This window comes from Aspergillus versicolor (genome assembly GCF_001890125.1).
Source record: "Aspergillus versicolor CBS 583.65 unplaced genomic scaffold ASPVEscaffold_5, whole genome shotgun sequence".
Classification (NCBI taxonomy): domain Eukaryota; kingdom Fungi; phylum Ascomycota; class Eurotiomycetes; order Eurotiales; family Aspergillaceae; genus Aspergillus; species Aspergillus versicolor.
The window spans coordinates 735,973-756,270 of record NW_024467528.1 but is presented as its reverse complement, the minus strand read 5'-3'; the positions used below and the strand labels follow the sequence as shown (position 1 = coordinate 756,270).

Below are 20,298 nucleotides of genomic sequence, written 5' to 3'. Positions count from 1 at the left end.
GAGCGATCGCACCTGCCCAGTTAAGGTGCCAAAGAACTAATTTTCCTCCAATAATAACCGTCAACTAAATTTCAGGTACAACTTCAAAACTGATTCTACCTAGGCAAGTTCTAAGTTCTTGGTATCTTCTTTAACCAAATCAGCATATCTTTAGTAACTAAACGCCTCGCCAATACCGTGTCTGGCCGACTTCGAACTGTCCACGCGCAACAATGTCTTCGCTCGATGTCCCAATCAGCACCTCATACACCCCTGCCTCACTTTTCCACATGTCTTCAATCTCATCCCAGAAACTCGTTGCGTATTTATCCAGCTTGATAACCACTGCCTGCTCCTCGCCTGGTTGCAGGAATACCTTTTCGAACCCTTGCAGCTCTTTCTGTGGGCGTGGTGTTGGGCTATTGGGGGCCCCCACGTATAGTTGAAGCACCTGCGCACCGGCGACTTCGCTGATATTCTTGATCCGAACAGTTGCAGATGAGGGGGTTTCCGGTGTGAATCGATCCGGGGAAACTGAGGCTTCTGGTGATACCTCAAAAGTTGCATAAGACAGCCCGTGTCTACACTTCGGTCAGCAATCATCTAGGCCATTCTCAGGAACATGGTCCATACCCAAATGGAAACAAAACTTGACGGCCAGTCCTCTCATAAAATCGGTAACCGACATATACATCCTCGCCGTATAGGACCCTTCCGCCAACGCTGGCGTAATTCAGGTACGCTGGGTTGTGTCTAACATCCCTAGGCCATGACAGTGAGAGCTTACCTGAAGGATTCACTGCGCCAAATATGACATCAGCAATACCGTGCCCTGTTTCGTTACCTCCGTACCATCCATGGACAATGGCATTTGCCTGGTCCACCCACGGCATTGTTACCGGGGTCCCAGATTGGTTGACGATAACTGTTTTGTCCGCAGCTACGTCCAGGACACGCGATATCATGTTGTCAATCCCAAGGGGGAGGTCCATATGTGGTCTATCAAATCCTTCAGACTCGAAATCCGCGTTCAGCCCGGTGCAGAGAATTGTGTAATCGGCCTCTCCTGCTGCCTTCACAGCTCGCTTGATCATCTCTTCAGCATCCATGCGCAGAGAGGCCCCCAGATTCGCAGCACCACCGCCAAAATTCACCATCCCAGTTGTTTTCAGAGTTGCGGTATTGGCACTTCCGTACTCTATTCGAATCTTGTATGTCTGGCCGGCCACTAACGTCTTTGACCCAGTCTCCTCGATTGTGCCCTTGCCGAAGAATGCAGTGCCCTTGGTTTGCTTAGTGGTGTTGTCGATGACCAACTCGTCGTCGATATACAAATTTGCCGTTCCGAACACGGTCAACCCAAAGTCCCATACACCAGATGCGTCACAGTTGAAGTCCCCAATCAAAGTTGACCAGAAAAGCTCCCTGTTCAGCCCTGGAAGCTTGTAGTCCATGAACTGAAAAGCGGTAGTAGGAACAGACTCCGTCCCGAGGCATTTGCGGTCTGGGTTTGACACCGGCTCGTTGTAAAAGTGGATAACGGCGTTGCTCAACAGACGGTCAATCACCGGGAGCATTTTGTGAGCATGCGCACCCGTTTCATATATAATCTCTGCGTCTGGGAGTGCCTCTTGTACTGCTTCATACAAGGTCGAGGCGTGGTATGGTTTCAAGGCCGCGCTACCGCCACCAGATATTGCTGGTGTTTTGATATGGGACCCGATGAGCGCAATTTTTTTCACGGTCTTTGGAAGTGGTAGGATACTTCCTTCGTTCTTCAGGAGAACCGTGCTGTTCGAGCAGAGCGTACGCATAAGTGCGCGGTCTTCCGCATAGTCGCGGCCTTTCTCAACCTCTGAGACCTTGGTCCGGCTTGCACGTTGGACAAACTCCAATACCTTGCGGGCTCGCGCATCTAATGTGGAAGACTTGATAAGCCGTGCCTGTATCGCAGACTCAATATATTTCCCCCTATACCTCGATACTCCGGGCATCTCCAGGTCCAGTCCCGCATTTGTCGAGTCAATCGTTGTATAAGTCCCGTACCAATCGCTTATGACCAGCGGGTCCCATTCCCACTCTTTACGGATCAGGTCATACATCTTCTTGTCCTCCACCACATGCTTCCCATTGATCTTGTTATACGAGGTCATAAGCGCACCTGGGCTGGCATCCCGCGCGACAATCTGGAATGGACGCAGGTATATCTCACGGAGTGCACGGGGAGTCACAATCACATCAACAGCCCGTCTCTCGTGCTCCTGGTCATTGCCCACAAAGTGCTTCACTGTAGCGATAATACCCTTACTCTCACATCCAACGATCATCGAAGCCGCAGAAACGCCCGCTAGGTACGGGTCTTCAGAGAAGGACTCAAACCCACGCCCACCCAGTGGTGACCTTTGCATATTTACCGTCGGACCCAGCCAACAATGTGCGCCCTTGGCTATACATTCATCCCCCAGAAGCTCCCCAGCACGTTGTAGTAGCTCTCGGTCCCAGACGGCTCCTAGGGCGGTCCCGCAGGGAAGACAAGCTGCAGGCACACCGGCGAAGAACTTGGTACCTCGAATGCCATTCGGGCCATCTGTTACCCGTACTGAGGGGACATTGAACTCCGGGATTGGATGCGTGTGCCAGAAATCAATTCCTAGCGGCAGTCAGTGTCAGGCGGGGTTCTTCAATAGAGAGAGGGAAAAGAAATTGGAGTGCATCCTGACCAGCAAGCAGCGCGATCTTGTCCTGGTCACTGATGTTCGCCAGAACATAGTCTACATCGAACGTCCGAGTCATTCTTGGCAGAGAAGCAGGTGTAGCTGCTGCAGGGTCAAACTTGTCTCCCTGCGGAGGGGAGAAAAGGCATTCCTTAAGTAAACCGACGCCCCCATAGCTGTCTGATAAGCTCAACATTTCCTCTCCAAGCGCGGGGAATCACTGACCACAACCCACATCTGGCACCTGAGCTGGACGGTCTCTAGGCCACTTCGGGGATAGACGGCAACCCCGTTCATTGGGTTGGAGAAACATCTTGCATCCACCGGCGGAGTCTCCCCGACTCATGTCGCGGCAGTTGAGACGTGGAATATACGAAGTAGTGGAATTAATCGGCTTACATTATTGCGCAAACTACGCATGGTTTCGCTTGGGACCAAGTGATTATGGGGAGACCCCGCGCTCTTCGGCGGAGCCGGCATTCGTGGCTCTCCTTGGTGGCTGAATTATCCCGCAGTATATCCGATGGGTTTGCCTCACTCTACAGACACACTTGACTCCAAGGATCGATTGACATAATAACGAAGAAGATAAGATGATTTCTTTATAACTAGTAATTGTCCGGATGAAATGCCGTCTCGGCAATGTGGGCGATGTTCAAATTAGTTCTTTCTCACAAGCAAACCCCCTTAGAAAATATATACATCGGGTGCTTTTTAGGGTTTATATAAATATACGTATCGAAACATTATTCGACCAAAAAGCCACTGGCAGTGGTATTATCTTTCTATATTGCATTATATGCCAACAATACGTGCTTTTATTTTCTCTAGGCGGACCTTTGTACACCGAAGAAGGTAATCAATTCATTGAATCATATGTCATTCATTCTCTGCATATCAGCCAAAATCGTACGGTGGAGTTATGTTCTTCCAAGCCATGCAAGTCAGAGTCGCTCCCATCTAGAAAAACAGGTATGTGTAGGTATGTACATATGGTTATACAGGAAATCTCACAGCTTTGCTTTACCAGGTGCAAAGTTGGATCCCTGGCCCTCACTGATCCCTTCCACAATCTCATCCACACTCCTTAGAATCCACTCATTCCCTTCTTCCCCAGCTAGCCACCTAGCTCCTTCTTCACCTTGGGCGTCCTCAACCCAAGTTCCGTCTTCCAGTGCCTTCCTGAGTCCAAACACATGCGAAACAACCTGCGGCCCAACACCCGTCTGCGCTCTCAAGCAAGAAACGGCAATAATACTCGTCCCCACTCGCCCGATCTTTGCCCCTGTTGTCCTCCCTTGCGGATCAGAAAGCAGAGCTCCGTAGTTCGCATGCAAAATATGCACGGGCAGATCGGGATGAGAGTCTCCCAGCTTCTCGAATAGCTTGACCTCGAAGGGCCGGTAGATCGAATCCCAGAGTGCCTTGCCGCGCGCCGAGATCTCTGAGATATTTTGCGGCGAGGGGGCGCGGGTTGCTGTTGTTGAGAGGCCTGAGGCCACGGAGTCTGGAAGCGATGCTCTAAATGCGTTGAGACAATTTATCGTTCGGGGAATTCCGTTGAAGCTTATGCATTTTAGACCGACTTCGCGCATGAGTTCCGCTGTTGCGATGCGGTCGGGGGTGGATTGGGAAGATGTAGCGAGCTCGAAGAGGGCGGTTAGGGAGGCGGGGGAGTTCATGGTCATTGTTGCGGCTGTCTATTTCAATGATCATATTAGCTCTTATATGATTTGAGAAGTATATGGAAGGAAGCATACCGATAAAGCCAGCCATGAGTGCCGTGAGACATTCTTTGCCTGCGCGGTTTGCTGGATCTTCGCGTAGATGGATTGGATGTTGCGCGGAGCCGGGACGGTGTTGGGCCGGGCGGCGGGGGAGTTGATGAGTGACTTGAGGCCAGGTGAGAGCTTAGACATTTTGTAGAATTTCGAGAGTCCGCGCGAGAACAGTATCTGGGGTGATGCTGGCTTAGGCATCGGTCGGGGTATACTGGAGAGGAGAGATTAAGTAGTCGGGCCTCGGCTCCAAAAGTAGACGCCGATAAGAGGCGGATGGAGAGTGTTCCCAGATAGGCATAGTGGCTTCGCTCGCCTTATCGTCTACATGATCCGAGCCCCAGCTCTCCAGCTCTCCAGCTCTCCAGCTCTCCAGCTCTCCAGCTCTCCAGCTCTCCAGCTCTCCAGCTCCTCAATTACTCCGTCCTTGCTGTTGCAAAGGACACTGGCGGTTGGCGTATGATTCATAAATGAGCAATGGGTGCTGGTCTTGGCTGTTGCGTGTGGCGACCGAAGGTAATTTACCAGCGATGATCTCTAGTCACTGAGTCAGGCTTTCTTTCTGCACGCTTTCTCGAATCTGGGTCGACTTCCGTTGTGACGAACATTCCCCTGACCCGATCCCTGGTTTGGATAGATCATCGCCTGCCGTGCTTCTCGGAATTATCGCATCTCGATCCCCAACTCGACAAGGGCATTTTTGGGTCCACCATGTATTCCCACTCCTTCCCGTCAAACGGGCTACATCTCCAACCAAATCGCCATCCCTCACCTCCACCAAGCCTCTATTGTTGTTTAGTGTTATGATCGACATGGGTGTTCGTACGCGAGACTCGGCTTTTCTTACAACCGGGCATGCCACTTCGGCTACACTGGTGGGGTCTGGAGAATTTCCAGGAATAGGAACACTTGGTAGATTAATGGTCCCAGTAGAAGGCATGACCCCGGCACGCGACTCATCGTTACACTTGGCTTCGCGACATATTTCAACCCCGCCTTGACCCAACTATCTGTCGAATCGAACACAGGGGTCATTTGTCTATACCTTTCTCTTGCAACGGTCACCTACCAAGAAGCCCCGTAACGCAAACGCGCTGTTCCGTTGTTTGTGAGAGCAACATGCCTCACTGGCTGTCTCTTGCTCTGCTGGCCGCAGCGGTGCCATGCAGCCTGGCCTCTCCCAAAGGGGCTAATATTGATGCACGCGATTCCGACGATGATGCATTCTCTCCGCCATACTATCCAGCCCCGAATGGTGGCTGGGTGTCCAATTGGGAGGAGGCGTATCAGAAAGCGCACCGTATCGTGAGCAACATGACACTGGCCGAGAAGGTAAACATTACCACCGGAACTGGGATTTTCATGGGCCCCTGCGCCGGCCAAACAGGCAGTGTCCCTCGATTCGGTATCCCGAACATATGCCTTCACGATTCTCCGTTGGGCGTGCGCAATACCGACCACAACACCGCCTTCCCCCCAGGGGTTACGGTCGGTGCTACGTTTGACAAGAGGCTCATGTACGAGCGCGGGGTTGGTCTTGGGGAAGAAGCACGCGGAAAAGGTGTCAATGTGCTACTTGGCCCATCTGTCGGCTCGATGGGGCGGAAACCAAGGGGAGGTCGGAACTGGGAGGGATTTGGATTCGACCCGAGCTTGCAGGGTCTTGCGGCTGTACAAACGATTAAGGGAATGCAAAGTACGGGAGCCATTGCCAGTATCAAGCATTTCATAGGAAACGAGCAGGAGATGCACCGCATGAGTAGTGTGGTAACACAGGGCTACTCGTCCAATATTGATGACAGGACACTTCACGAACTTTATCTTTGGCCTTTTGCTGAAGGTGTACGTGCTGAAGTAGGCTCAGTGATGATTGCTTACAATGATGTGAGTGCAACCTTTTTTTTTTTTCTTTCAAACTGCCGTGCTGATATATCTAGGTAAACAAATCGGCCTGCAGCCAAAACAGCAAACTGATTAATGGAATTCTTAAAGAAGAACTCGGCTTCCAGGGGTTCGTCGTAACTGACTGGCTGGCGCACCTTGGTGGTGTTTCATCTGCATTGGCTGGCCTGGATATGAGCATGCCTGGAGATGGAGCCATTCCACTGTTTGGAGATAGCTATTGGGGCCCTGAGCTTTCCCGTTCTATTCTCAATGGAACTGTTCCGGTTGAGCGATTAAACGATATGGTATGTAATAGCCTCAGCCATACTGGCCCTATACTAATTGATGCACACAGGTTACTCGTATCCTGGCAACATGGTATAAAATGGACCAGGACCAGGACTATCCGCTCCCCAACTTTTCCAGCAACACGGAGGATGAGAAGGGCCCTCTCTACCCAGGTGCCCTCTTTTCTCCCGTTGGGGTTGTGAATCAATACGTGAACGTCCAGGGAGATCACAATATCACTGCACGAGCTGTCGCCAGGGACGCCATCACACTCCTGAAGAACGAAGGCGGTTTGCTGCCATTGAGGCGTAATGATTCGTTGAAGGTCTTCGGTACTGATGCCGGGGCAGACCCGCAAGGCTTGAACTCTTGCGCCGACAAGGGATGCAACAGGGGCGTTCTCACAATGGGGTGGGGAAGCGGCACATCAAAGCTTCCATACCTCATTCCGCCACAAGAAGCAATTGCCAACATTTCATCCTCAGCTGAATTCTATATCACGGATAGTTTCCCTTCGTCTGTTGAAGCCCACGATGACGATATTGCTATTGTCTTCATCAACTCTGACTCAGGTGAGAATTTCATCACAGTCGAAGGCAATCCAGGAGACAGAACGTCTGCCGGCCTGCACGCCTGGCATAACGGTGATGACCTCGTCAAGGCTGCTGCCGAGAAGTTCTCTCAGGTGGTCGTGGTTATCCACACCGTCGGTCCTATTATTCTCGAAGAATGGATCGACCTAGATCCCGTCAAGGCCGTTCTCATCGCCCATCTCCCGGGCCAAGAGGCTGGTTACTCTCTGACTGATGTTCTATTCGGCGACTACAGCCCAAGTGGCCATCTTCCCTATACGATACCATACCAAGAATCAAATTACCCATCAAGCGTCGGCCTACTCCAACAGCCGTTCGGTCAAATCCAAGATGACTTCACTGAAGGTCTCTACATCGACTACCGCCATTTCCTCAAGGAGGAAATCACCCCACGTTACCCATTCGGTCACGGATTGTCCTATACAACCTTCAACTTCTCGGAACCTACGTTGTCGACTGTTACCCCATTAGATAGTGCTTACCCCCCGACTCGCCCATCCAAAGGCTCAACGCCGACATATCCCAATACCAAGCCGGCCGCATCTGAAGCGGCCTGGCCAGACCACTTCAATCGAATCTGGCGCTATATTTACCCATACCTCGACAACCCTCAAGGCGCCGCCGCCAACTCCTCAAAGACATATCCTTACCCAGACGGATATAGCACGGATCCCAAGCCCCCTTCACGCGCCGGCGGCGCAGAGGGTGGCAATCCCGCTCTTTGGGATGTTGCATTTTCTGTTCAGGTAACTGTCACGAATTCAGGCCAGCGGTCCGGCCGTGCAGTTGCGCAGTTGTATGTTGAGTTGCCCGACTCTTTGGGACTCGATACCCCGAGCAGGCAATTGAGACAGTTTGAGAAGACCAAGGTCTTGAAACCTGGTGAGAGCGAAACTGTTACTCTGGATGTCACGCGGAAGGATGTGAGTGTTTGGGATGTTGTAGTGCAGGATTGGAAGACGGCTGTTCGTGGGCAGGGTGTGAAGGTGTATGTTGGGGAGAGTGTGCTTGACCAACGGGTGAAGTGTGAGGTCGGTGGAAAGTGTACTACACTTTAGATTCTCGGTACTTTAGATTCTCGGTACTTCGTCTCTAATCTTAATATACTAAATCCTTAAGGGATGGCTGCTTCATCGGCCTTGCCTTCAATGGTGTACATATAGTGTTTATGCAAAGAACATGTAAATGCTTAGTAATCTGCATAAAACAGCCCACCTTATCCTTTGCCCGATAGAGCTCAAATGCCTTTCAACTCCCCGAGTTTCAAACCCTCAAAGGCGAGGAAAACATTACTCAATCCCATTCAAATGACTGGAGCGGTATATACCAAAGGAAGGAGCCTATACCATCCACTCTTTAATACCTAAGCTGGGGACCTCACATCGCCGAATACCGCAAAAATGCAGGGTTTCAGTAAGTCTATTCCGTCGCATCGCAAACCTTCCCCAATGCGAAACTAACGATGCTGTTTCTCTATAGATATGGGGCGGTTCGTATAAATTCTCTCTTTACCCTCGCTAAACCCATAACTAACCTAACCGGTTGTCGAATAGGTACATCCCGCCCGACCAAGAAGGTCTAACAACATCCAACAAGCTCGCCAACAAACACCCGCTCGGCGCGCGCGCGCGACACCTCCAGAGTAAAGGCGCCTTGATTGTGCGCTTCGAAATGCCCTTCGCAGTATGGTGTACGAACTGCTCCCCGGAGAACATCATCGGGCAAGGTGTGCGTTTTAATGCGGAGAAGAAGAAAGTCGGGAACTACTACTCGACCCCGATATACAGCTTCCGCATCAAGCACACGGTTTGTGGGCAGTGGATTGAGATTCGCACCGATCCGAAGAATACGGCCTATGTTGTTGTTGAGGGTGGAAGGAAGAGGGATTTCGGGGTTGATGAGGAAGGGAGGGGTGTCGGGGAGATTATGGTTGGCCGGAAGGATGGGTCTGGTTCTGGCGCTTCAGATGATCCGTTTGCAAAGCTGGAGGGGAAAGTTGAGGATAAGAAAGTCGTCGATGAGACCCGGGGTCGGATATTGGAGTTACAGCGGAGGCAGAATCGGGATTGGGATGACCCGTATGAGGTGTCGAGGCGGTTGAGGAAGGGGTTTAGGGCTGATCGAAAGGTGTTGGAGAAGAATGAGGCTGGGAAGGAGGCACTGAAAGACAAGATGAGTTTGGGGATTGATATTGCGGATGAAGTGGAGGAGGATACGCTCCGGGCTGCGATGGTTGACTTTGGGGAAGATGATACTGGCGGTGATGCTGTACGGGGCGTGCGTACGAAGCCGATGTTTCACCAGTCGTCTTCGTCTCTCTCGAAAAGTAGCGGCGGTGTTCATGACAAGACAAGGAAGAATGGGAAACGGAAAACGGCGGATCTGATTGCGGAACGGAAGGCTTCGTTTCGCAGTGCGCTGGCTGGGAATACACGCGCTGCGGTTGACCCATTTCTCAACGGTGACAATGTATGGGAACCGGGGGTTAAGAAGAGAAAAGTCTCATGGAAGACAGAAGGGAGAAGAACGATTGAACGTGGTACTGATGGTGACCCCCAGTCTACTACGAGCGATGTCTCGGAGATGCCGGATACGACAGAAAAGAGCCAGGTCACCCCTACTGCTCTCGTTGATTACGGGTCAGACTCGGAGTGATTAGCGTGGAATGTATTTGCACTCTTTGCCGTGGCGTTAAGGATTGGATGATACCCAAATAGAATTGGTTTATTGATACAACATCACTGGTTTCATTACATACTACCTCTTTTTGAATATCGGAGATTCGGCGTACAATAGCTCGTCACTAATTACAGAAGGCCAGGAATGCGCTATAAACAGCAGGCCAGACTAATTTTTAAACCATTTCACGTTACTTGGCCCAGGGGGCTTTTGTTGATACTTGACCGGTAGATGTTGAATCGCCAGTAGATTCTGGGCCTCCTCGTTGCGTACTCGCCCAAGGTGCTCGTGTTTGAGCCATTGCGCCAGGAGGAAGCCTTGAAGTATCTGGAATAGTCGATACGCCGCCTCTAGGGGTGCTTGACGATGGCCCTGGAGCTTTAGTGCTCGCCCATGGGGCTCTGGTTCCCGGGCCTGCAGCCTGTGGTGATGCCAAGGGGGCGGGTTCGTCCGTTCTCCGCGTTGTAGTAGTTGTATGAGCTGTGGCTGTCGGCGGAGGGGCATTGGGATCACGCTCCCACCTGAACAATGATCCGAAAGGGAAATGTTGGACTACTGGAAATTTGGAAAGCACTTCCGCATTGTACATTTTGATCATTCCCTAGATGCAGTGAGATATGAATAGGAGAATTGTAAGGCTGAGCATACCTTGTTGATTTTCCCCCACCCGGCCTGGATGCCGGATATATCGTAGAGCATCGGGCTGTGCTCCCAGAAGGGTCCCCGTTTGACATCGTAAATGAAGCCGATGGCGGAAAAATACAAATTTTCCGTCCTTTCTCGTTCCACCACATTTGCTTTTGTCACACCACCTGGCGCTGGTGCATCAGACAGTGATCCTTCTTCAGGTATGGGATCTGACTCGGATATCGGGGGAGCTAATTGCGCTGCTCCAAAGATGTATGGAATGAATGAATGGTCGTCCAAGCCCCAGACACCATGCGAGCCGGCAGGCTCGAGGGTATATCGCTTGATGATGCTCCGGACGAGCTCAAGGTATCTGTAGACAGCTGTATCAGCTTCCATAGTGCGATAGGATGCTGTGGAAAAGACACGCACGGTTGTATCACGCCTAAAACTATCGCCCTCTCCTCCACGCCAGGACTGTTCTGAGGGAAGCCATGTAGCTTCCAAATTCCTGCCAGGAAGGCAAGAAAGCTCAGCTCATGCCCTGTTCCGTAATCCAGCCTTTGGGGGCTACCCCAGCTTCCCAAAAAGTATGCCACCAACTCTACCTCCGCTGTCGGGCCACCAGAATCAGACGACGGGGTTTGCAGGATTTCGGACGATAAACATTCCTCCAAAAGGCCCGCCGCCCGACTCTCCACTATCTGGTGCCATTTCCGAAAACTTATATTGCCAAACCTGCGCGGTCCAGTATCGGGAGGAGCTTCCTCGAGGATCGCTTCAAGCTTCGATAGCAGCAGCTGTAGTTGACGCACTGGTGCGGAGTATTCGATGGCTTCGCAGTTGAGTGACCATGTCTGTACTCGTCCATCTGGTAATTTCGAAGGGAACATTGATCGATTCAGCTGAAGGAGAAAGGTCATGATATCGACGTATGCGTTGGACGATAGGAAGTCGTTCACATCTTGACCCTCGTTGATCCGTTTACTTGGCTGGGTGAAATTGTGCCCCGCGGAGGTGTCGATTTTCGGCAGGACGCGAACTTGCGAAGGGTCCATGGTGTCGTGTAATCTTGATAAAGTTAATTCGACAGGATATAAAAGGAAACTGAAAGCTCTTGAGAAAAGATAAGGATTGTGGAGTTGTGGGGTTGTTCCTGGCTAGAAGCTGGGAGTGGGAGAATGCCCGAGCTCCATGACGCCATGATCCGAGCTCGACGCACGCGGCGCGCTTAGTTGACTTCAGCTTTACTCGTCCACACGCTCCTGCCAAAACGTCCACACCTCCGCAAGACGGCCACTCGATATTGGTAAAGCGCTAGGTTCTCATCAATCAGGCTTTTGCATACTGATGATGTTGCCCAGTCCCTACTTGGACGAGGTTTTTCACCATGGTGACCCCGACGCGCTCCTCAGCTTTGCGGAAAAAAGGCGACTCCACCACGCAATCTGTAGATTATCTGAACTACGGCATTAATAGAAAGGCTTCGGTCGCGGAGGATCGCCAAACGCAAAGTGCCGGCCCGGCACGTCAATTGAGGAGCATCCCGAGAGCGCCACGGCCGGACCTCTTCGAGATACCGAACTCCCCCGAACAACCCCAGCGCAAGCCATCACCGTCGGCCCTTGCTGCACCGTTAACTCCACGTCGATCTACGCGCCTAACTAGGCCTCAAACAGATATACAAAATGGCTCGCTTCGGATGCCTGCCCAACGCTTGCGCGTCGACGACCATGAGGATAACGCGGGGGAAAAGGAATCAGAGCAGTCCCCGCACGAAGAACCCAACAACGAGCCCGTTAACGAGGACGAGGCCCAAAACGGTCTTGAAGACGAGGACAATGAACTTATTGGAAACTTTGATCTCTTTTCGGAAACCAATGGCTCCCGTAGCTCGCGAAGCGTGTCACCTTCAGCTTTCCTGACTCAAGAACTTGAACAGAGCGGGTGGTTTGAGTCAACTCAATCCCCTAACAAAATCGAAATTCTCAAACGGGCTCCAGAATCCATATCCGGTAACAAACGAGATACACGGAATTCATCAAAAATCCAAAGACCTATCTCAGAAGCGGTCTTGCCTGGTCCCTCGGTTGTGATCGCTGCGCGCCCAAACAACGTGCCCGAAACGCCCTTATCAAAGGAGCAATCAACTCGGGGTCATCCGATCTCTTCACCCACGAAAGATGATGATGGTGACGTGGATATGGATGATGGAGAGCAAATAATGAATTCCGAGCATGCGGATGGTGATGATGAAAGTTCAGATGACTCGTTATCCGATTCTTCCCTTTTTGTACGTCAGGACTCTCCAGACCAAACATCCTTATCAGCAACTCGGTCCGGTAAACTTTGGAAACCCCCAAATACTCGCACCCATCAGACCAGAAGCTCAGGTACTACGTCCCCTGCCCATAATGAGCCGACGCCTGAAAAGTCCCCTATCGCCCCGGTACGTGGCAGGAGACCAAACCGCTCTCAAGATGCGCCGAGTCCAGCGGGCCGTCCTGTTGTCCATCAGCTAAATCGACCGCGCACTTCACGGCCGACGTTTCCTGTTAATGAAGCAAAGCATCCAGGACCCAACGGACCTCTAGTGAGTCGACGTATAAGGAACCGAAATAGTCGCATAGTTGCGAATTACAGCAATAATGAAACTGTCGAAAACCATGTACCGAAGAGTACATACCCTAGATGCAAAGAAGCCACAAAGCTTGGACAACAAGAGCACAACTGGAGAGTTTTGGTCGATGAAGCACGCAAGATGAAGCAAAAAGCTATCTCGGCAACGGAGTGTGGCTTAAAAGATACTATCGAGTTTATTAATGACTTACAATCCTGGTACGAGGAATTATACCAAGGCTCAGAGCGGCCCCACAGGCTGTCGCCGAGGGACTCATACAAACAAGAAGAATACCTGACCCAGATCTTGTATGAAGGGGATAGTGTACTGGATGAAGTTTACAATCTCGCTATGAAGCGCCAGCAAAACCAAGGCCGTAAGCTATTTCAAGCATTCGAAGCGCGGGTCATTCCGGCCATTATAAAGCTGGTTTTCACCATTTTCGACGCTTACCATTCAAGCCCCAGATCATTTTCCGGCATATACGACCACCTACACAGTGCCTTGAAGAAACTCGCCCACCTTTGCAATCGGATGACGAGTTTGACAAAGGAGAGATACGTGGGATCGTCTACGTGCACTCAGACATTACGAAAACCCTTGCAAGAGCTCATAGAAGCTTCAGAAACACACTCGCTAGAAAGCACTCGGTTGGATGCCTCTGATTCAAGCGGTGAAAGCAGCGGATCGGACGGTATAAACGACAACGCCCCCATGGTCACCATTCAGAAACCGTGGACCGATACTGAAGGACTGGCTCTTCTAGACGGATTGATGCGACACGAGGGTAGGTATTACTTGATCTTCAGTCCCGCGAACTTCTCTGATTGCCCTGCTAGGACCCAGGAGATACATTTCGATCATGAAGGATTTTGGCGACAGACTAGAGGGAAGGACCATACGACAACTACGAGACAAGGCGGAAGAAGTCCACGATAACTATATACCCCAAATTCACGACGAATTACGCACGAGGGAAGGACGAGAGAAATGGCACTGGTTGCTTAGTGTGCGGGAGTAGAAGGCTTCCACCTACAGTGTAGGTAGGTATATGAAGACCGAGGTGTATACACGCGAACCATGGAACCGAGACTCCGGGACCACACATTCACGTAACAATTACCCCTGACGCGTTATTTACTACCTTCTATCGAACAATTCCCCTTATTATTATCTACGCCCCTCAATTACCCATAGAATTTCGGAGTTCTCGTCACCTCTAATCTTCTTGTTGTAGCCATACCTCCAGTGTAGGTCGTTGCCCAGAGGGGACTAGCGCCCAGGTGACCTGTTCTTTCCCCTCTTTCGTCCTTTTGCTCCTTACTCTTCTGTGTTGTCTTGCGGCCTGCGACTCTGCGTTGTTCCTGCTCTTCCCCTCAACTCGATCCTCCGTTTACTGCGTCTTCTTGCTCTGCCTAATACCTAATAATTGATATCCCCTAAATTAATCATCGCTTCCCGTTTGTTGTCCATCTTCCTTTCTGCAGCCCAAGTACGTGTTTCGTGACTGTTTAGTTTCTGGCCCGAACCCATCACCTTGAAGGACACGCCACTAACAACTCACCATTCACTCCGTGCAGGATACGACTCAACACCTAACCTGGTGCGGCTACTCGATTGAGTGTCTCAGTTTTGCAATTGGACGTCAACAACGTGGTACGGGTGAGTTGTCAATTGATTCATATTTCGGCTGCAGTCGCATTTTGGTACCCAAAGCAGAAGGGGTCGAGTCCGTCGAGTTAGCCGCTTCGGGGACATCAGGGGTAGGATCGTCTGTGATTATTGGCATACAATATCTCTTGCTTTCTCCCCGCGCAGGTCTTCTTGACCTCTGTTCTGATCTTGTCGCGCTCCTTTGTTCGCTGAATGCTGCCCTTACGGCGGTTTACCTCCGCTCAGGCTATTNTTTCACTTTTTTTTTTCTTTTTCTTTTTCCAAAGCTAATTAGGGGTTCGGTAAAGCTCTCGGACGCAATCGCAAACCATCCTTTCCAACATAATAATTCCATATACCGTCTCATATATCAACTATACGCGCAATGTCGTCTGTTGAGGAACCTGTGGCCCCCGCCCCTCCGGCCGAGGTCGAGGCCGAAGTCGGGGCCGAAGCCGAAGATATACCCCCTGCTACTCCGGTGGAATCGAGTGCTGTTTCTGGCAGCGAGGAGCCAGTGACGAGCCCAGATACTTCCAAGGATAAGGAAAATGTGAGGGCATCTCCTGCTAAGAAGACTACAGCGTCCGCCACCTCGGCGACGAAGCGTCCTGTCTCCGGAACCTCTACGACAAAGAGACCTAGCTCGATCTCTGGTCCCAAGACCGCTTCATCCACTACCCGCACTCCGGGTTCGAATGGAAGCACCCTTGGTAAACCACCCACGCGACCGACAACTACATCTGGCACTGTGCGCAAGCCTCTCAGCACGTCCACTACATCGTCGCATCGCTCTCGACCGTCACTTAGCTCCGCTGATGAGAAATCCCGCTCTGTTGCCAGTTCTGGGGACGAGAAGCGCGGAATCACCGGGTCTGCTAAACGCATGTCGCTCGCGGGCAGCACCGCCAGCACCAGAGCCCCGACGAAGTCGACAACCTCCACCTTGGATCGGCGATCCAGCGTTGCATCCACAACCGGTTCTCGTACCTCCACACTTTCCTCGACGAGGCCAACTAGCAAGTCGACAACCACCACCGCCCGTCCTACCACTACCACGACTACGCGAACCGCCACAAGACCAGCGACAACAACAACTGCCACGAAGCGGCTGAGTACGGCTCCTAAAACCTCCGAGGGAGATGCTGCCAAATTACAATCCCTTGAGGGTAAACTCACGGAGAGTGAGGCTACCATCGAGAGCTTGAAGGCCGAGCTGGAGGCTGTGAACGAGAAACTGGCGCAGGCACCGAAGACAGAAGGTGCCGACAATGAACAAGAAGACTCCTCAAAAGCTCTGCAGGACCAGCATGCTGCGGAGATTGGCCAATTGGTTGCCAGCCATGAAGAGCAACTACAAGGCTTGCGTACCCAACTTGAGGAAGCGGAAGCGAAAAGAAAAGAGATCGAAGAAAAGTCTGTCAAAGCCTTGGAAGACGCTTCCCAGTCGGCGGCCTCTCAGGGCGATGAAAAACTTTCGGCAGCTCTCGAGGAGCTGAAGCAATCTCATCAGACCCAGCTTGAAAATATCGAAAATGAACTTTCGGCGCAAAAGGCTACGGCTGCCGGTTATGCTGAGCAGATCGACTCACTCCAGGCCGAATTACAATCCAAGGCCGATGGTCTAGAAACAGCTAAAAAGGGAATCGAGACCGAGAAAGCATCGGCCCTTGAAGAACTGCGCGGGGAGCTACAGGCAGAAATTGAAAGTATTAAGCAGTCAAAAGACCAGGAAATCCGGGCGGCCGAGGAGTATACAAAACAGTCAGTAGCAAGCCTTGAAGAGAAGATCACATCGTTGCAATCTCAGCTCGCAGAGACCGAGTCCACCTCAACCCATAGCCGCGAAGAGGCGGTGGCTCAACTTGCAGAAAAGGAAAAGGAGGTAGCCGAATTGAAGCAAGCTGTCGATACTGCCCGAGCAGAACTTCAACAAGCAGGCCAGACATCCGCAAAGGAAATTGAAGATAAAATAAAAGCCCTTGAGACAGGCCATGAGGATGTTATTGCGAAGCTCAAGGCACAGCACGATGAGGCTTTGACTTCTGCTACCAAGTCCCACGCCGATGAACTTGCAACCGTAAGGGCCGCCACAGAATCTACCAGCAGCACTCATACAAAGCAGCTTGAAGAACTTCAAACCTCTCTTGACAAGGCCAAGGAGGATGCGGTAAATGAGCTGACGGCGGCCCACCAGGGCGAGTTACAGGCTCTGCAAGAGAAACTTCAGAGCACCGAAGAATCCCTCCAGAAGACTCGACAGGGCTTGGAAGAAGGCGCCAATGCTGCCCAGGCCCATGCGATTGAGGAAATCGAGTCACTCAAGGACAAGGTCAGCACCTTGGAGTCGCAGCTTTCTACTGGGCAGGATGAGATTAAGGCGCTTCAGGCTGAGGTCCAGGCTAAGCAAGAGCAGGCCGAGACTCTTCAGCAGAATCTCGTTGCCTTTGATACCAAGCTGAAGGCTAAAGACGCCGAGCAAGAAGGTGATGTGAAGGCTGCCGAAGAACGGGCAGCAGCAGCAGAAAAGGCTCTGGAGGAACAGGCCCAAAAGGCTGCTGCTCTCTCCGAGGAACACGCCAAGTCCATCGAAGCATTGAAGGCTGAGCATGCTGCCGAACTAGAGACGGCCAAGACTGATGCATCTGTATCTCATCAACAGGCGCTTGGGGAACTCCAATCCAAGCATGATGAATTACTGTCCAAATACAGTGATTTAGAGAGCTCCCACGCTGGCAAGATCGAAGCCCTCGAGACTGAGCTGAAGTCAACCATGGAAAGCATCGCATCCCAAAGTGCTGGACATGCTAAGGAGCTAGCTGACCTACAACAACAACATGAGGAGGCCAAAACTAAGCTTCAGGCGGAGCTGGAAACCACCCAAACCTCAAGGTCTGCCGAAACAGATGCAGAGCACAGTAAGGCCATCGAGGAGCTTCTCACTCTTCAGGAGTCCAAGTTGTCTGGCCTTCGCGAAGAGCTGGAATCCTCACATGAAGCTAAGCTGGCCGAGACTCGGAAAGCCCACGATGCCGCTCTTGCAGAAGTCACGACTCAGCTTACTACCGCCCAAACCGCCGCCCAAGATACCTCTGTTGTTGATGGTTTGAAGGCAACAATTGCAGAGTTCGAGAAAAAGCTGGCCGCTGCGGAGCAGTCCGTTACTGAATCCAAGGCTCAGCATGCCGCCGAAAAATCTGCCATCGAGAATGACAAGAATGAGTGGGAGCAGAAGCACCAAGCAATGATCACTCGTGTGGAAGAACTCGAAAAACTCTTAGGTTCTTCCGAGGGTACCAAGTCAGAGTTGGAGGCGGCATCAAAGCAGGCATCTTCCGCTCAGGAGGAGCTCTCGCAGCTCAAGGCCAAACATGACGCAATTACCAAAGAGCTGGACGAGTCTAGGGCGCATCACACCGCGACTGAAGAAAAGCTCGCCCAGGGAGAGAAGGATCTCACTGCGCAGATTGATAAGAACATGAGTCTCCTCAACCAGCTGGGCGAGGTCGAGTCGTCCATCTCTGGCAGTCGCAAACACGTTCGGGAGCTTGAAGCCGAACTCGCAGCGCTTAAGGCTGAGAGGGATCTTGTGAAGGGATCGAATGTGGGCCTACAAGGCAGTCGATGGGCAACTGATGAGGAGAAAGCGCCAACAAGCGAAGATGGCCAAGCAGCCGCAGCGGAAGGTGAGGACATTGGTTCATCGATCGAGGGAACGGTGGGACCTCCCGGTCTGTGATCGTCGTTGTCTCTCCTCGGAGACTTCTGTGATAGAAACTCTTACTGACCTAATTTCTTTTACGCAGATGGCCAGCATCCAGGAACAGCTTAAACACATTCGGTCGGCCAATGACGATTGGTATGATGAACATCGGCGGTAAGTGGAATCTTAGACATGCCATTCGGGATGAAATGGGGCTAACTGGTATAAGACTCGTCGGCGAACTCGCACAGGTGTCCCGGCGACCAACGCCTAACCCTCACAGTCAGTCTACAACGCCGCAGCCCGAAACACTGACAGAAGCCGTTTCTCAGTGAGAGCACTTATACGGAGTACCTGGTGTCAATCCAGGTATATTTCTTTTTCTTCCGTTATTTTTCTTTGTATTTGCCTTGTATAAGATTAGGATGTATGTAATAAAGTGCTCAGGATACCCGATTGAAGAACCGTCGCCGTGGATTGTTGCTATATGTAACCGGTATCTGGGCAATGACGAATATATTGTCTGCAAGACATTACTATAATTAACATTGGTCCGTGAGAAATTTACCGGTGTACAACTGATTAGTTAATTAGGTATAAAGCGAAAAGTCGCCGACGATGCAAGTTATCAGGATACCTTTTTCCGTGCCCACGGCCACCAGGAGGTTCGAGCAGACATGCACCGCATAAAAGTGCCTTTCCTGCGTTTCTTGTGCCATAACGATTCTTCCCTTCTCTGCTGCTGCTGGATCTCCTCATACCGTCCTGGCGTGAGAATCCCCGGTGGCGGCGAAGGAGCCCTAGGCAACGTCCACGACGTAGGATGGTAGCCATAAGCACCGACAGGTAGGGAAAGTATCTGTGACACGTCTTCTGCAGAAGGGAGATTTTTGGCAGGATCGACGTGGTCCTCATATTCCTCGCATGGTGTAGATTGGGGGAGTCGCGGAAGAGGCTGCCTAGGTATATTAAGACAGTGGACAGGCGAAGAAGTGAAGGCACGGCAGAAGGCGGCATAGTTGTCACGTAGAGCGAGGTCCTTCTTCCGCTCCTCCTCTTCTTCTTCTGCTTTTATTTCATCCCCATCTTGCTCTTGCTGTAGGTGTTGGTGGCTTCTAGGGTGGCATTGGGCGTGGTCTTGGCTGTCATCGAATGACTCGTAATCGGGGTACTCGTGATCATAATGAAAGTGCGTAAACCGAAGCTGTCCGATAAACCCAGCCTGATCTGGGGCGGTTTGGATTGTTGAAGATTGTTGCGCGTGACAAATGATACTTGGATTGGACCATTTGTTGCTGTTGTTGATGCGTTTATGGTAGTGATGGGTGAAATCCAGATCAGGGCTTGGTCGGCGGAGAAGATGCGACGAAAGCCATCGTTTTAATTTGTGTGTGGAGGGAGTTCGAGAGGGTGAACGACCGGAGACTGGGTCAGAAGAGAACGAGGAGGATGTGCTGGTTGAAAAAGAGGAGGATGAGAATGAGCGGCTGCAGAAAGAGCGTGGCATCTTAGCTATCTATTGTTTAACTCTGTGGGATAGAGAGAGAGAGAGAGAGAGAGAGAGAGAGAGAGAGAGAAACGAGAAGAGAGGGCATGGAGGGGGAAGATGAGGTCCATTAGACGAGAGCAAGACCAGTCGGGAATGAAATGGAATGGAAGAAACGACATGAACGAGTGGGAGAGTGTCGGATAGTATTTCGGAGCGAACCCAGACACCAGTAGAGAGCGAGAATTCCCCCATTGAGGTGACACGGAAAAAGCATGGACGTCTGCGCCCTCT

At 51.5% G+C, this 20,298-nt stretch overlaps 8 protein-coding genes across 8 annotated transcripts; 4 read left to right on the top strand and 4 right to left on the bottom strand.

The window, feature by feature from the left end:
• Window positions 1-469: 469 nt before the first annotated feature.
• On the bottom strand, window positions 470-3,109 carry ASPVEDRAFT_41806 (glycoside hydrolase family 3 protein). The gene is made up of 2 exons (XM_040812433.1): window positions 2,700-3,109; window positions 470-2,629 (listed from the first exon to the last, which is right to left on the bottom strand). Exons 1-2 carry the CDS (start codon window positions 2,887-2,889, stop codon window positions 594-596), a joined length of 2,226 nt encoding a protein of 741 aa, XP_040668073.1. The 5' UTR covers window positions 2,890-3,109; the 3' UTR covers window positions 470-593.
• Window positions 3,110-3,703: 594 nt separating this feature from the next.
• ASPVEDRAFT_132548 (uncharacterized protein) lies at window positions 3,704-4,612 on the bottom strand (the record flags this gene model as incomplete). Its single annotated transcript, XM_040806928.1, has 2 exons — window positions 3,704-4,393; window positions 4,454-4,612. 2 exons carry the CDS (start codon window positions 4,610-4,612, stop codon window positions 3,704-3,706), a joined length of 849 nt encoding a protein of 282 aa, XP_040668072.1.
• A 978-nt stretch (window positions 4,613-5,590) lies between these two features.
• Window positions 5,591-8,294, top strand: ASPVEDRAFT_132228 (beta-glucosidase; the record flags this gene model as incomplete). The annotated part of the gene is made up of 3 exons (XM_040806898.1): window positions 5,591-6,355; window positions 6,409-6,660; window positions 6,711-8,294. The coding sequence occupies 3 exons, from the start codon at window positions 5,591-5,593 to the stop codon at window positions 8,292-8,294; spliced, it is 2,601 nt and encodes an 866-aa protein (XP_040668071.1).
• Window positions 8,295-8,636: 342 nt separating this feature from the next.
• Window positions 8,637-9,891, top strand: ASPVEDRAFT_28908 (Saf4/Yju2 family protein; the record flags this gene model as incomplete). Its single annotated transcript, XM_040810170.1, has 3 exons — window positions 8,637-8,649; window positions 8,716-8,725; window positions 8,790-9,891. The coding sequence occupies 3 exons, from the start codon at window positions 8,637-8,639 to the stop codon at window positions 9,889-9,891; spliced, it is 1,125 nt and encodes a 374-aa protein (XP_040668070.1).
• A 49-nt stretch (window positions 9,892-9,940) lies between these two features.
• Window positions 9,941-11,710, bottom strand: ASPVEDRAFT_41802 (serine/threonine-protein phosphatase 2A activator). Its single transcript, XM_040812432.1, has 3 exons — window positions 10,975-11,710; window positions 10,564-10,915; window positions 9,941-10,516 (listed from the first exon to the last, which is right to left on the bottom strand). The coding sequence occupies exons 1-3, from the start codon at window positions 11,598-11,600 to the stop codon at window positions 10,106-10,108; spliced, it is 1,389 nt and encodes a 462-aa protein (XP_040668069.1). The 5' UTR covers window positions 11,601-11,710; the 3' UTR covers window positions 9,941-10,105.
• Window positions 11,711-11,800: 90 nt separating this feature from the next.
• Window positions 11,801-14,649, top strand: ASPVEDRAFT_41801 (uncharacterized protein). Its single transcript, XM_040812431.1, has 2 exons — window positions 11,801-13,949; window positions 14,002-14,649. The coding sequence occupies exons 1-2, from the start codon at window positions 11,933-11,935 to the stop codon at window positions 14,181-14,183; spliced, it is 2,199 nt and encodes a 732-aa protein (XP_040668068.1). The 5' UTR covers window positions 11,801-11,932; the 3' UTR covers window positions 14,184-14,649.
• Window positions 14,650-15,200: 551 nt separating this feature from the next.
• ASPVEDRAFT_28905 (M protein repeat protein) lies at window positions 15,201-18,554 on the top strand (the record flags this gene model as incomplete). The annotated part of the gene is made up of 1 exon (XM_040810169.1): window positions 15,201-18,554. The coding sequence occupies one exon, from the start codon at window positions 15,201-15,203 to the stop codon at window positions 18,552-18,554; it is 3,354 nt and encodes a 1,117-aa protein (XP_040668067.1).
• Window positions 18,555-19,146: 592 nt separating this feature from the next.
• Window positions 19,147-20,025, bottom strand: ASPVEDRAFT_83813 (uncharacterized protein; the record flags this gene model as incomplete). Its single annotated transcript, XM_040817451.1, has 1 exon — window positions 19,147-20,025. One exon carries the CDS (start codon window positions 20,023-20,025, stop codon window positions 19,147-19,149), a length of 879 nt encoding a protein of 292 aa, XP_040668066.1.
• Window positions 20,026-20,298: the final 273 nt, after the last annotated feature.